This window comes from Mus musculus, chromosome 7 (genome assembly GCF_000001635.26).
Source record: "Mus musculus strain C57BL/6J chromosome 7, GRCm38.p6 C57BL/6J".
Taxonomy (NCBI): Eukaryota; Metazoa; Chordata; class Mammalia; order Rodentia; family Muridae; genus Mus; species Mus musculus.
Window position 1 is genome coordinate 72,195,504 of NC_000073.6, and position 16,250 is coordinate 72,211,753.

Below are 16,250 nucleotides of genomic sequence, written 5' to 3' on the forward strand. Positions count from 1 at the left end.
ACTGCTTATAGATGTCCAGAGATAATGTTAGCATGGACCTCAAGGGGTTAAAAACAACTTTCACCAATTTTTAAGGGAAGGAATCTATGACACACTACTACTGCCTCACTGTTTTAACACAGGGCCTCCCTGTGTAACACAGGCTAGCTTCAAATTTGCTATATTCTGTTCTCAGTCTCCCAAGGATGGGCATTTTTTAGGTATGTTCCATCATGCACATGTATGTATTTGGCTTTCAAGCACACATGTATTTAAATCTTTTTCTCTCTGACACAGGGTCTCCTGTAAGCCATGCTCACCTTGAACTGTCTGTGAGCAGCATGAAGCTTTGCATCCTGCAGACCTCACCCGCCCAGTGCTGGGATCACTGGCTGGCAACTCCACAGCTGGTCTATGCAGTGCTGGAGACTGAGCCCAGAGCTTCATGCAAATTAGGCCCTGAGCTGCATCCCCAGCTGTCTTCACTTATGTACAAAGAAACTTCAACAACTCAACAATAAAGAAATAAAGAAATAAAAACTAAAATACATGGAAATTTAAATTCATTCATAATGAATAACATGAATCTCTCTCTCCCTCTCCCTCTCTCTCTCTCTCTCCTCCCTCCCTCCCTCCGTATGTGTCTGTGTGTGTGTGTGTGTGTGTGTGTGTGTGTGTGTGTGTGTGTGTGTTATTAGTTTACAAACGAGTGTATTAATAGGACTGGCAGGATAGCTCAGTGGGTGAAAGAGCTTGCTGCTCCAACCTGATGATCCAAGTTTTATCGCCAGAATCCACATGTTGAAGGGAAAGACATAACTACTAAAACCTGTGCTCTGAGCACGACACAGCAAGTATGTACCAGTGCTCTTTCTCTCTCGTGAGCAGCCGTGCACACATTACACCTCCCTACACATACATAGCCGACAAATAAAATGTAAAATCCCTTTGAGAATGCAGTAATCAAAAAAGTAAACATGTCAGAGTCTCCAAGCCTTTAGGTGATATTGATGGTATGTCAATAATATACACATAGTGACTGATACCTACTGTGACGTCTGGGAACCTATCCACTGATTTAGCTATTTATATAAAAAATGTTTTATGAAACATCCACTTCATTATGTATATTTTTATCCCAATATTCTAAAAACTAACACTTTTCATCTTAATTTGTTACAACTATATAATCATTAATAACAAATTGAGTATTTTAATTTGAGGGCAAGAGATTTGAATAGCTCATATTTCCATTATTACTCACAAAGTGGAGTGACGTTGAAATCAGAGAACTGCCTGCAGTTTTTGCCGTGTTTCCCTGCTCCTTCCATATTACAGGGGCCCCTACTCACTGCAAACACAGCAAGAGGGAGTTCTGTGAACCACTTCAGCTTCTGTTTCATACAGATTTCCGAATCTGGGGAACCAAATTCAGACTGCCTGGTCTCCTCGTTACATAGCATTATTTTTAAGTAATAAGCAATCACTAAGATAGACAGATGGGCAGACAAACATAAACATGTAAAAAGAAAAAAGTCCTTTTCACCCTGATTAAATTGAACATCATCATTCTTTAGACAATATTACTTGCATACAGAATCAATATGCTTAGTTTTTAAATATTTTATTAATTCTCTAAAAATATCATGTCATATATTTTGATCATATTCATCATCCCAACTTTGTCTATATCCACCCTCTTGACCTAGACCCTTACCTCCCTACTTACCCCACCTTTGAATCTTCTCTTCTCTGCATTGAGTCTTTGTGTTGCCCAAATAGTATTGGTAGTAGGGCCTGCCCTGGAGTATGGTATGTCTACCAGTGGTCACATCATTTAAAAATATCTCTCTCTCTCTCTCTCTCTCTCTCTCTCTCTCTCTCTCTCTCTCTCTCCCTCCCTCCCTCCCTCCCTCCCTCCCTCCCCCTCCCCCGCACCTATCACATGTCAACAGCTTTTGTTGACCAGCTAATACTTGGCATAAAGTATCAACAGTTAACTTCTCCACTTCTCTTCACACTGTTGACGCTGAGCGAATCTTCTGACCCATGATGAAGGGATGCTGTTGTTTAGTTGGTCTATTCTATATTACCAAAAATGGTAACTAATAATAATTATCATAATGGCAATAATACTTGCGTTTCCACTGGATATCTTTGTTGTTGACATCTTTAAAATATTGACTGTACCTCTTCTCTATAACTGAAATCCATTCCTTCTCATATAGAACAGTCACACTATACTGAAAATAGAGAGAGGAGCTAACAGCTCATATCTTGGGAGGCGGAGGGCAGCCTTTGCTACAAGCTTTTGAGTCTAGTTTGAAAACCAACACAAAGTTACATTATGGCTGTGGGTTAGGTCAGCTTTGTCTCCTAAAAACAGTGCAGTGGGTGGGAAAACCCAGGAGCCTAAGATCTATAAGAAATAAAGACTAATAATTTAATTCTGAAAGCAAAGATTCATATAGTCTAAGCATACATTTATCTAATGACAAGTCACTTTGCCTTAATTTTGGATAGTTAAAATTTGCTCATCAAAATACAGAGAAAGAAACCATGAGAGTGTTTAGTCAAAACTCTCAATATTGCTACTCTCTTTACTCTGTTTGATTCTATCATCATTCCAACATGATCCACTACATTGAATATTTTTTAAAAAGCAAAATAGTATCTCCTTACTAATTAACATTTTATAAAAATGCTTTCTCATTACCTCTTGGTATTTACAAAGACTCATATTAAATCCCTATTTGTTTAACTAGCCAAAGTGCTCTTTGGATAATGTTTAATGGCCTGAAAGACCTAGCATGTACAATAATTTCAGGGACCTGATGAGCACCAAATAACAGGAGAGATAGATTGTTGCATACACTGTTTTCAGTTTGACATCACTGTAAGCAAGACCTTACAAACAACAAAACCATGGATATATTATCCATACCTGCTAGGGATCAAAATCTACAAATGCAGAAAGAAGTTTTACAAACAGTCTGCTCAAAAGCTTGAGTGAGTTTTTGGGCTTAAACTTTTCCTTAGACAATAACAAATATGGACTCACACTTGTAGCTGAACACTGAGAAATAAAAATAATCCATTTTGGGAAATGTCTTGATTACACAAAGCATGTTTCAGTGATGGCAAAATCAAGAATGCCAAAGGCACACGTTAAATATTGTCAAAGGCACACATGACCCAATGGCAGGCATAATAATGCTGTAATGAAACCCATCCCTTTGCCTACTAATCTAAAATAATTCATGAGTAAAAGGGACACTCAAAAAGGCCACAAAGGAAACAGTGAGTGTTTTCTCAAGCCACAAATAGGAGAGTTTCTTATTTAATGACACCATTCACATTTTCAGTAATACTCGTGAACTTCAAAAGTATTCATTTGAGGGCTGAGAAGAGGGTTCAGTCAATGAAGAGCTGCTGCACAAGAGTGAGGATGAGGGCCTGGATCTCCAGAAACTATGTAAAGACTGGTGGGCAGTCTAAACACGAGGGAGGCAGAGACAGGGAGTCCCTATGTAAGCTGGCCAGCCAGACTTGCCGAAATCGTCATGTTGGAGCTCAGCAATGGATCCTGCCTCAGAATCTGAGGTGGCTAGCAATTAAGGATGATGTCCCATGTCAAGCTCCAGACTATGCACACACACACACACACACACACACACACACACACACACGGGGGGGGGGGGGAGGGCAGGCATGCACATGTACCCATGTGCAGAAATGCAACCACATGCATGCAAATACACACTATACACATGTACACCTATAAAAAACGCATTGTTTTGAGTATTCCATCTTTAAGACTTAAAATCGCTATCTTTTAGTAGCTCCTAAAAACACATCTTAAAACCTAGTCACTGTGACATTCTTGAGATGGAGATAAAGCCCCCATATAAGTTCATAGTATTCCTTTCTTCTCATTGTCTATGGCAGGATGTAAACTTCTTAAAATTAAGTTCCTACTTTCCAAAATTGTTGACATAGAATGTGCTTAAGATTGAAAATTCTCGTGAAGTTTAAGCTTCTTAAAATGTGGTCCCGTGGGTTTTCTGCTTATTAAAACTTCATGTGGAGCTAGAGAAACGGTTCAGCAATTGAGCACTTTCTGCTCTTCGAGAGGACCCAGGTTCTGTTCCCAGCACCCATATCAGGAATCTCAGACTACCTACTAAGTCCAGGAGATTAAACAGCACTAGCCATTCACTTGCCTTTGGTATAATGTGATGATGGGTGGGAAGTGATTGATTGGGCTTCACCATGTCTAGAATACCATACATGCTAAAGAGCCCCACTGCAGCACAAAGGACTACTCAGACCTCCCTCTAAAAGCCTTGAACACAAAGCACCAGGGGAGTGCTCCTAAAGCCTAATAAAAAGTGGGAAGCAACTCTTGGTCCTTAACTCTGGTCACTAACACAGTGATGCTCAGACCAACCAGGACCCAGCACTGCCTGTTAACAAAGAACTTCAGTACTCACCAGCAAAGTGAGCCTGTGGTGCACTGTGAGGGAGCAAGAGCCATTAGAGGGTCTGCAGCTATGCCAGGTACAGCCAGGTATAAGAACAAAAGCGCAAACCGGGAGGCTATTGATCTGTGAGTCTTGGGAATCTCCAATGAACTGCTACATGAATGCGCCTGAGTAAAATTATTTGAGCAGAGTTTATTTTGTGCCAAGTGCGCATTGTGAGAAGACAATTGCTCCCGGGTGTGCTATTCCTCCTATTACTTTATTCAATGGGATGGGATGGTTATTTCTACTTATTAGATGTCTTGCTTTGCCGGAAGCTCACTCTGAAGCAAGACAAGCCAGGAAAACAAAAGTGAACAAAAGGCCTTGTGTTCTTTACCTGAGAAATCAGCGGCCAGGAGGTCCGAGGCCTTCAGAACCTTCACCTGTAGAATCCCCACATCCTTCACATCCTTCAGAGAGTTCTGGAAGGCCTGTGGGGACAAAGGAAGTTAAGCACCAGCGTGCATGTGCCTCGAAGTTCCCCCCGGAAATATACTTCAGATTTATCTTCGCCTTACTCAAAAAATTCTTACGAGAGTTGCAGAGCTGTCTCATGTCAAGCACCAGGGCCATTAGGCATGTATCACAGCCAGATTAGAGGAAAATTAACTGAGAATTAATTAACTGCAGCCTCAAAATAAACAAATTAGAAACGCTCACAATCTGCTTTTAACATCGCCCCCTGGTGCTAGCATAGATATCCCATAGGGAACATGTGTGGGTGGAATTTCATTCTCCCCTGCCTTTTATCATAACTGCAACATTTAAATCACCTTTAAAGGCAATACCAAGCTGACTCTGTTATTTTATAAACTTTATGGATACCATGGGACTAACCCTCATCCCACAGTAAATGCTCACTACCAAAAGAAAGAAATAAGGGATGGAGAGAGATGGAGTCTTCCGATCTATGATTCAACCTGTTCCATTCACTAAATGAGGTAGTGGGCTTCTGCTACCACCCAGGAGTCACATTCCTTTTAGTCTTTAATTGGCAGGGTTCATAGATCAAGGACATTTACTACAGCTACTCGTGATTCTGAAGCAGACACAGCAGTGTTTGGATGTCTCTAAGTACACAGCATCCGTAAAAATGCCCATCATATCAGGGATAAGCAAGCACCAGCACCAGTTCTCCTGCCTACAGGAGGTTACTGGAAAAGGCAATGCAGCTTCCAAAGATTCAAGACGATTAAATAGCTAAGAGCTATTTAAGCAGGCTCTAGTGAGTAACTCGGGAGACAATGGTAATAGCCCTTGCTATGTGGGCACGTGAGGGTAAAATAGCAGAAGTTTAGTATTAAATATGTTTAGCCTAATCTCATGTGGGTCAGTTTTCAGAACGATTGAAAATGCTCTTCGCTGTGTATTTTTACCCTACACAAACCAACCAGCTAGTTTTTGAGGTATATGGAAGCTTTTGAAATGAATATTTATATAATGTAAAGGAGGTAGAAATGCTTTCTATAGATTGCTACTCTGCCAGGGTGGTGAACACGCACACCCGTGATCCCAGTGTTGAGACTGAGCTGGGAAGACTGGAATATGGGGCAACCCTGGGCTACACAGTCAATTCTAGGCTAGCATGGGCTATATATAAAGTGAGTGTACCCTTTCTCTCTCATACAAATGCTGCCTCACTGGGGGAAAGTAGGAGGTCCACTTTTCTGGTAGCCTCAAATCCTAAGACCTTCTTCAAAGCAGCCGTTATGATGCCACAAACATTGTTTTTAAATATGAAGCAAGCCTCATACATGGCAGTATTGAGAGACAACCATACACTGATGTCACCAACAAGGTGACATCACAGAATAAAGTCCTTCCTATGTATCTCCTGCTTTATCTAGGCGTGGGGCCTCCCTAACCCTACTAAATGCTTTTATAGAAAACATGCAGAGCATTTAAAGTGACTTTGAAAATTGCCTCTCATGAACTTCTTTCTGTTCAGATTTCCACTCATAGCCACAGACAGGCTAACCTAGTCTGCCTAGAGAATCTCAGTATCCTACAGCAACTTTCAAACACTGAATTTTGTTGTTTCGGTTGTTGTTTTGTTTTGTTTTTGAAATTTGCAGCAAGGCAAACTCCAAGTTTCCTTTAACCATCTTAGCAGTAAACTAACCCCTATGGTCTCGTTTTATGAGACAGGGAATTAAACTTGCAACAGTGACCTCTCTTGGTCCTTTCAATTCCAATGCATAGACTTGGTTTCAAGGTAACAGTGCAAGTTCCTGGACAGAGAGACAGGGAATGGTTAGGGTGATGATGTAACGCACTCACATATCGCTGGGAAATCTGCTGTCTTTCACTGGGATCCTCGAAAGGGCAGACACAGAGATCAGAGATGGAGACTCCAGTGCATGGGGTCAGGGTGATCAACATGAGGAGAGCCCCCTGGCAGCTCTCCAGAGGCAGCTCCAAGCAATTGTCTTGCTTCAGTGGGAGCGCTGAGATATCTACTTTACACCTAGACACATTTCAGGAGATGCAGAAAGCAGAGATTAATTCAAGGCCATGGTGAACTTCCAAAGCCCCCGTTTCATACATATTTCCCCAGCCCCAAACTTGACTCTGGACACAGGTTATTGATCAAGGAAGCTTGCCAGAGCTCCCTTGTCCCAGGGTAGTCTCTCATCCTAATGTGCTCTAAATTAAGTGCTCACTTTCATTAAAGAAAATGAAAAGAAAGGGCAATGACGAAGTACGATAAGGAACAAAAAACGATGTTAGGTCTTTGCCAAATAAGCCTCATAAAATGACAGTACAATCAAGAGTTAGGGATAAGAGTAACATGAAGTGTAAGCAAGCATCACAATGTCGTTCCCCCTGTGTCTTCCCTGCCCTAAGTAAGAGATCAGGAGTTCACACTCAGAAAGAGAAAAGTCAAGACAGCCATGTCCGGGGAAAGAGAGAATGCAGAAACCATTTTCTTCCCAATTGACGACGGCCAACTGGCAAATGTTTAGTTACAGAAACACATTGAGGGGGTTTCCTAATAGGCAGGCTTCCCCAGGTGAGTTCCTTGTGGACAAATGGAGCATGAAGTGTTGTTGACTGATCCCATCTCTGCCGCAGTGCCAGGAAGGGCTGTACCCATCTGCTGTAAATTGCAGGGTTTCTGCCTCTTAAGAGCCAATGGTGTAGAGCTGCTGAAAACCTCAAACACATGGAAACACAGAAGCAAACCCTCCAAAGGGGGGGAGGGGCGCTTAGGTGCCCAGGCATTTGTTTGTTCTAACACTGAAAAACTCAGGACTATACAGTCTAAGTTTAAGAAGACAGGTGGGTGGAGAACCCAGGAATGCACTAGGGGAAAAGGGAGGCAGGCTATAGAGGCACCGAGAGTTAATTATTTTATGCAATTCTCGGAGACTCTGTACAAGTATGAATATGATGAATATTCAAGACTTTTGGAAAGAAAAGGAGCACTCCGTCTCACAACAAGCTACAGCAGATTTTTCTATTAACTTTTCAAGGGACTTCCTGTGTTAGCAGAAAACTAGAGAGAAGTAATCGTATGTACAGTAAGGAAAGCAACGGCAATTTGGAGCCACACAGATACAAAGACAAAATTCTTCCAGTGTAATAAATTAGCACAACTGTGGTCTCCCTCACACTTAAAATAGAAAGAAGTAAATTACCAGTCTACTCCTGCTTTTAAATACAGGACCAAAATTCACATATTAAAACTAAAATTAAACATGTATAGGTTTTTATTTGCTATTTATATAAAGTGAACCCCAATTATAAAAGGGGTTATTGGTTATTTTAGCTATAATAAATTCACAAATATTTCTACTAGAGATAAATTGTAATACAAATATATTTTGGTTTCTGTGTTTTGAACTGAAATAATATTTTCTACAGCATTAAGAAGCCCCTCCCCTATGAAATAAAATATACTACTACACTGAAGGGAGGGGCATCTCATTTATTTGCAAATAAATGAGAAATCAATTTTTTAATAGAGAAGGAAATATCAAGTGTTTTATGCATCTTTAAAAATCTGCACACTCCCATATTCTTAATATAAGAGGAGTGTGTACACATGTATACTTGAGTCATATTCTACATTGTTAAGGATACTAGTTTGGAAGGGGGAACACATTTTTTTCTAGATTAATCAAACTGTCTCATTTATTCATGTAGTAAAACTGCCATTGCTGAACGTGTTGCATGGTTACAAATTCCTAGTTATATCTGCTATTATGTAAAATCTGCCAAAGACTTGGGAAGGCTTTCTCTGCTAGCTCATTCTGAGAGGTAAGGCTTCTGCTCTTTATTTACAAAGCAAATCCAAACTCTTCAAGAGGTAACAAATAAAATTTTAACAATTAATTTAAAATGCCTCTATTACTCAAAATCTTGAAAAGACAAACTGAGAGCCTTTTGATTTGTTTAAATAACTTTATGAATTCTTTGAAAACTTTATACATTATACTTTGAACATTTTCATCCGCATTCCTGCACTACACTTGTCTCAGAGAATATACAAAATAAGTTTGATTAGTTTTGTTTTTCCCTACTGGAGCTCAACAGAAGCTTTTGATATTTTTTCTAAGTTTCTCTGTGCTTTCTTTCTTTTCCCCTGTTACCTGTTATAGGGAGATGCAAGACTGACCTGTAGCAGCTATAAGAAGGATACAAGATCAACCTTTCTACCTGGTACGGGAAGGTCATGGGGTTAGCTGGTCAACCTATAATGGGCAGAACCCAGGATATTCTGACATGAAAAACACTGTGATGAAGCAAAGGGTGTTGTGGTTTGTGGATCACTGGCTCTACTGAAACTTCTCAACTTTTTCCTTATAACACAAAAGCTACAGTATAACTAATATATCTATACAATATAACTAGTATATATAATATGTTATATACAATATAACAGATATATATGTGTGTGTATACATATATATATATATATATATATATATATATATATATATACACAATATAACTAACAATATAAGTAAATGGCACTGCTTACTAATAAAGCTTTACTTACTCAAAAAGATGAATGGGCTTTGAATCCTAGATTCTATTTGTCAGTCTTGGTGTAGAGAAATGCTATTGCTTTAGCTGTGGTAAATTATACCATCAGAAATAATTTTAATTGCCAAGAATGCTTGAAGGTAACACAAATTCATCAATAAAGATATCAGAGACAAATTTAAACTATTTTTTTAAATCTCACTATAGCCTATGAAGCTGGGCCAAATTACACAATGATCTGTTTGTTAATAAAATTACATAAAGAAACACTATTATAAAATTGCTCTGCTGTAAGAAACTAGATGAAGTGTAATCAGTCGGACCTCCCATATAAGAAACCTGATTAATGAGCATTAAGGAAATATTGCTGTCATTAGGGTTTGGTGTTTATTCTTTGTGCAAGGTTAATGACCCTCTTTGGGCAATCAGCATATTCAACCCCTAGGATCCATGGGGATCCAGAAAATGCCCATTCCAGTTTCAGATCCTAGCAAATCGAGTTGACAGGAATACTGGTACAATTCAAAGGCAAAACAATGACACGTGTATGCAAACCTAGAGAGAAGCCACTGTGTTCATCCACTTGACAGGGGTTTCCATGGCTATGTTCCCTGCTCTATCCACCAACGTCATCAGGAGCCATTATCAGCCTCCCCCGCCCCCATCAAGTTTCTACATAACCAAGAAGCTCATCCCGAGTAGATACCTGCCTGTATTTATGCTCACTTCCTAAGGACGTGTACCACGGGATGCATGTGGAGATCAGAAGACAGCTTTTGTTGTTGGTCCTCACCTCCTACCCTGGTTCCGACAGACTTTCTTTGCTGTTTTCCTGTGGCATTTACTAAGTTGACTGGATCCTGGGGATGTTCTCGCCTCTACCTCCCTATTGCAGTGCTGGGACTGCAGCTACTGACACTATGCTTCTGGTTTTACCTGGGTTACTGGATTTGAACTCATCACGCTTGCCTGGCAAGCTACCGGGCCCACTGCACTATCACTCCAGCCTTGTCTGTCCTGCTCTGGAGTCTACCAATCTCTTTATACACCACCCTGTTTCCCGAACTCTGTTCACTTTAATCAGATGCCCAAGTTCATGTGTCTGGTTTCTGAGATCCACAACCTTCATACCAATGGTATGCCCACTGCAGATGCTCAAAATTTAGTGCTAAAGGGCAGGAGATTCACCTCTGTTATTTGGTAATGAACCATCACTGCTTTGAAGCCTGCCTAACACTCAAAAGGTGTCTGTATTGGTGAATAAAAGGAGAGGTCCTTGGTCTTGTAAAGATTATATGCCCCAGTACAGGGGAATGCCAGGGCCAGGAAGCAGGAGTGGGTGGGTTGGGGAGCAGGTCAGGGGGTGTATTACTTTCGGGATAGCATTTGAATTGTAAATGAAGAAAAATATCTAATTTAAAAAAAAAAAAAAGGAATGGTCAAACAAATCATTGCCAGTGGGTAAAAAAGACTACACACATCCCAAATTTCAAACAATAAAACCTGTCCCTTTGGTTAATTATTTTGCAGCCTTCATTTTCCCCCTGTATAGAAAATAACCAAAATAAATGGATTTCCTAGATCTGAGAATTCTACACTTCTACTTACCTGAAGGAAACAGAGACTAAATTACTTTTATTATTTTTTCCCCTGCAACAGACATTTATTAAAGCGTCCTTTTCTTACCACAGGCTGTTAAAGTGCTGACTTAGCATTGTTTCTGACCTCCTGTTCTTGTCTTTCTCCATTAATCCCACAACATTTAATGTTTTAATTCAACACATAATTTTACCATATCAGTCAGCCAAACCGGCCCAACTCTGACTTGCCGTGATAGCTTTTAACCTCTTCCTCATTACCATAATTCCATGTTTTATATTACAGACTGGTCAGCTTTTAACTTAAATGCAAGGGGCAGGAAAGAGTGCTGTAGTTTGAAAAGCTGTAAATCTCCCAGGCTGAGGAAGTGGGTGAACAGGAAGGAATGGTGAATGTGTCAAGCCTAGCTGTAAAACCAGATCAACGACGTGGGCTGCAATTTGTCCAGAGAAATATTCCAGCCTGGATTGTTCACTGCCTCAAAGCCACTAATAAACCAGTAGGTTGTCAGAGCCACTTTAAGACACCATCTGGGACCGAGGCGTGACTGTGTGGCAGATCAAAACAGGAGGATGAAATCTCATTCTCAACGTTTGCAAACTAAGTTTAGAATACCCTATGAAACCTAGTCCCGTCAAGAGCCCGGAAATGAAATGTATTCATTAAGAAAATGATTTCTTTGGAACAGTGCAACATGGATAATTTATATTCATCTGTGCTTCATACTTTTGTTTTTCCTTTCATTAGCAACAGAGGTTGGAGGATGGCTGGGTGGATAAAATGCTTGTCATTCAAGCAGGAAGACTTGAGATCCTCGGCACACCAATAAAAGCTGGGCATAACATTGACAACGAAATCTGTGCTGGGGGCCAATGATAGGACTCCTGCCTTTTGTCACTTGCTTGCATTGTTAGTTTTATGGTAACGGATGCACACATAGCTGGGACTGGTTACTGTTGGACTTATGTCTTCCTTTCTGTGAAAGCTCATTCTCCCTGCCTGATGATCTGATGGTTTCTTTTTATAGTTGCTTTGCCAATAAAAAACAATGAGTTAGGCAGCATGTCTTCGAGGGAGGCTGGCTCTTCTGAAAGCATATTCATCTTTGAGGCTCCATTTACCCTATTTTTGAAGTTACCTGAAGGTTCGGTAAAACCTGTGGGTGTATGTGCTGTGGCAGAGGAGGAGTCGGACTCCAGAGAGCCTCAGAAAACTGATGCAGAAAGTCAGTCTAAAGATTGCTGTTGTTTGTGTGAGCCTAGTTCCTATGAGTGAAGGCTACCATCTGTAAATGTGATATAGTACTTTTCCTCTTAGTCAGTAAATATTCTTGAACATGCCCACCATTGACTTATAAAAAGAAACTTTAATAATAAGATCTATGTTTTGAAAAAAAAACATAGTGACTTTTACTGATTACAGCTAACTTACCTGAATAAAATAATTTTCATTTAAATATTATAGAAAGCTATACTTGCCATACAGAAAAATTAGACAATTATTAACAGTAATATAATGCTCACTGTAGACAATGTCAATGGATATTGCTACAGTTTCTTACTTGAATGTTGGCCATGGACCCTATTTTATAACAAAACAGTCAGACACCCAGTGGGTTCATTGCCATAGTAACCCTTGCTCTCCCCAGTGTGTTGTTTTTTCCCCATATCAAACTAGTGACAATGGAAAGCTTCGCCAAAGAGAACTCCCTTACAGGGGTTTCAAAGTATTAACATGACCGTGTTCTCCAAAATAAAATAGAAAGTAGCCCTTAGGAGGCAATGAGCGTTTGTTACCCCAGCTTGGGAGTCTTCCAGTTTTGAATAGTTGAAGTAGGAATAGCTAAGCTTTGGGATGACACTACAAAGCAAGAAAACTGGGAGGGATAAAAATGTTGAGACTTTGGGCTGGTGAGGTGGCTCAATAGGTACAGGAACTTTGAAGGTACTTGTTGCACAAGCCTTGTGGTCTGAGTTTGAGCCTGTGAACCCGTGGTGGAAGGAAAGATTCAGCTCCTGAAACTTGTCCTCTGACCTCCACGTGAATGACTTCTCTCTCTCTCCCTCCCTCCCTCCCTCCCTCCCTCCCTCCCTCCCTCCCTCCCTCCCTCCTTCCCTTCACATACATACATACATACATACATACATACACACACATACACACACACATACACACACACATACACATACACACACATACACACACATACACACACACAGACATATATATATATATATATATAGCTAAATAATTTTTAAATTGAAATTTTGGAAAAGGGAACTCACTCATAAGAAACACCCCACAAGTAACTTGCCAGAGATAATTGTATGCTAGTACAAAGGTTTGTTTGCTTTGTTTACAAGACAGAGTTTGGTGGGGTAGCCCAGGCTAAACTCAAACTCATGATCCTCCCTCCATATCCACCTAAGTATTAGAGTTACAAAAAAGCAGGACATCATAGGTACATTAAGCCCAAAAGGAGTATTCTATGTGGTGTTCTCTGCAAGACAATGCTGTACAGAGCTGGCTCTCCCAAGAGATACTTTTGTTATTTTTTTTCTTGCACTGCAAGAGGGGAAAAAGGAAAAGGATACCCAAAAAAGAAACAACAGTCCTTCCCAATCCATAAAGAGGAAGCTCAAAATGATCAGCAGACAGGTAGGCATCTCAGTTACAAACAGGAAATTGCTAAAATAATAAATGAATGCTCAAATGACCAAACACAGGGCATACAGGACATCTTCAGTTATTTTCTGTCTGTGAGAAGCCGCGTAGCTCTCATTTGGTAAAGCATTTCCTACTGCGTGACGGAAACGTGACAATGCAGTGACATGAGATGTTCAAGGCTTTATTATTTGCACCTACTAAAATAACCATGGGCCATTCATCACTGGAGGCCCAAATGCCCACTGTGCAGATAACACTTTAGGACACAGAGTTCTCTGAGTTTCCTAACTTAGCCTTTGTCCTGACTTTCTGATCCTACTGCCCTTGATATTGTCAGAGCTCTGGCATGTCAGAGAGCTGAGGATGTTAGAGGGACTGGGAAATGTCTGTGCCATCCCAGTTCCCCTGTGTAGTCAGGGGAGAGAAAAAGCAAGAGCAGACTAGTCACTTGATGTGAAAAGACTGTCAAACACTGGCCCACAACTTCTGGATCTGGGTTAGATGACATGACCCAGCTTGCTATGCAATGCAGCCAGTTGGCCCAGTGGACTTTGCAGTGAGTGCTGCCTACCAGACAAGGAAACTGAGTATACACAAGAAGACTTGAAAGGCAAAGCCCACCCCAAAGAAGGTGCAGGGTGCAAAGTAGATTGCCCTGCCATAGTCTCAGTGGATACTTGGCAGTACATTTTAGAAAGTAGACATTGTGTATAGCGACGCATCCTTTCTCCTTATAACTGTGGGGTGTAATTGGAATCAGGTGGATTAGAGCCAGTCTGCTACTAGTGTCAGGGGACACCATGTAGCAGGTTAGCTTGCTGAGAAAGAAGGGAGGAAATCTGGGGGTTCTAAGTTCCCCTTGCAGCTACCTTGGGAATGGTGGAATACAGGTAGCAAGAAAGGCATTGCACTGCAGCGTTCCACACCTTGCATTAAGAACTGCAGAGAGAAAGGCCATTCTCTGAAGACTGCTTAACTGGCCTCATGCCACGTCTCCCTCTGAACTTCTTACCATTCTCTCTGCAGTTCCCCACCCCCACTATAAAATGAATGGGTTAGAGCAGAGAAGTTATTTTGATCTTTAGTTTTGAGTCCTTGTCCTTGGCTAGGATCCCAAATATCAAGGTGTACTGGCTCCAGAGGAGAGGTGAAAGCCTCTCTCCGATGCGTCAGCAGTGGCTCAGCACACAGCCTTAGAGTTCCGGCTCCAGGAAGGAGGATGACAACCAATAGCTGTTGGCATCCTTTTTAAACATTTGTGTCCCTCATTTAAGATTTATATACAAATTACTCATCTATGGGACGAACAAAAGGGAATGCTTTGATAAAAGATGGGATCCGATCCTTAAAACCCCAAATCCTAGCTCTGGAATTCACCGTTTTTAAGTCCAAGAACAGCTTGCTCTCCCTAGCTTGAGGGGCTCTACTGTCGGAAATCAGAGGTGAGGTGAACTTCTGCCAGCACATTTCCGTTGTGCTTATTACAAGGCAGGCATGGTCTTGTGGTTTTATTGTATTCCTTGCTACAATCCTGGAAGAAACTATAATTCTGATGCTATAATCTGTTCCCCATGGGTGACCACCTCAATGGAGCTGTTAAGAGTCCAAAGTAAACAAATCAACAGCAGAATAGCTCTGGCTGCTTCCCATTCTATGATAGTTTGTCACAAAATCCAGCAAGGACACTGAAAATTTTCTATCATGGAGGACAACTCACCTTCTTCTTTTATTGCTTTGTAAAACTAATGTGAAATCATGAATGTGTTTACAAATACACCCCAGTGGTCTGAGTCAGCACATTAACTTTCTAGGGAGATTTCCAGACTCAGAAACTAGGGTGAGCCCTTTGAATGAATAGGGTCTATAGGTGGATTAGACCAACCTTGGATTAAATGTTTATTTTAAAGAATATGCCCATAGTAACCACATGAAGACATTTAGGGATCTAACAACCACTTGCATAGCTTTTACATTATATTATGTCTTATTTGTAATACAGAGATGAATCATGTAAGATGTGCAAGTGTTTGCAGACACTCTAACCATTGAGTATATTATTATCATCAGGGGTTCCTGAAATGAGCTCCGTATAAATGAGGATTAACTCTTGTTTCTTATGTTTAAAGCCTACGATGAATACTGGATAGCATTTACCAATTAGAAAATTGATTAACAGCCCTTCCACATTAAGTGGCTGCCCAGCTTCTTACTGGCTTCTTAGAAGTAGGATGTGGGTGTCCACTCTCAAAGCAAACAGATAAGGTATTCTTTCCGAGCTAGTCCTGTGCAACCAGGAACCCCCACCCCAATAGTAACAGAGTGACTCACGTGCCCAGTCGCTCCTCATGCTTTTTGCTGTCCTTTCCCCACACTTCAATGTCCAAAATGCCCATCCTGTCAGAGAAGTAGTGAAAGTCAAACTGTTCCTGCCACTGCGGATTTGCACTCTTACACAGTGTCTAGAAAACATGCAGTTACAGGATTTAC

At 40.8% G+C, this 16,250-nt stretch overlaps 1 protein-coding gene across 6 annotated transcripts in view; it reads right to left on the bottom strand.

Annotated features, from left to right (window-relative positions):
- Positions 1-16,250, bottom strand: part of Mctp2 (multiple C2 domains, transmembrane 2) — a 229,290-nt gene that overhangs the window by 117,677 nt on the left and 95,363 nt on the right. For 5 of the 6 annotated variants that reach the window (XM_030242581.1, XM_006540899.3, XM_006540901.2 and 2 more), the window contains 3 exons: positions 16,092-16,222; positions 6,786-6,972; positions 4,843-4,936 (listed from right to left, as the gene is read on the bottom strand). In XM_030242581.1, the coding sequence (XP_030098441.1) occupies positions 4,843-4,936; positions 6,786-6,972; positions 16,092-16,222 (412 nt within the window). The remainder of the gene's footprint in view (positions 1-4,842; positions 4,937-6,785; positions 6,973-16,091; positions 16,223-16,250) is intronic. The other variant, XM_011250864.1, reaches the window with a different exon arrangement.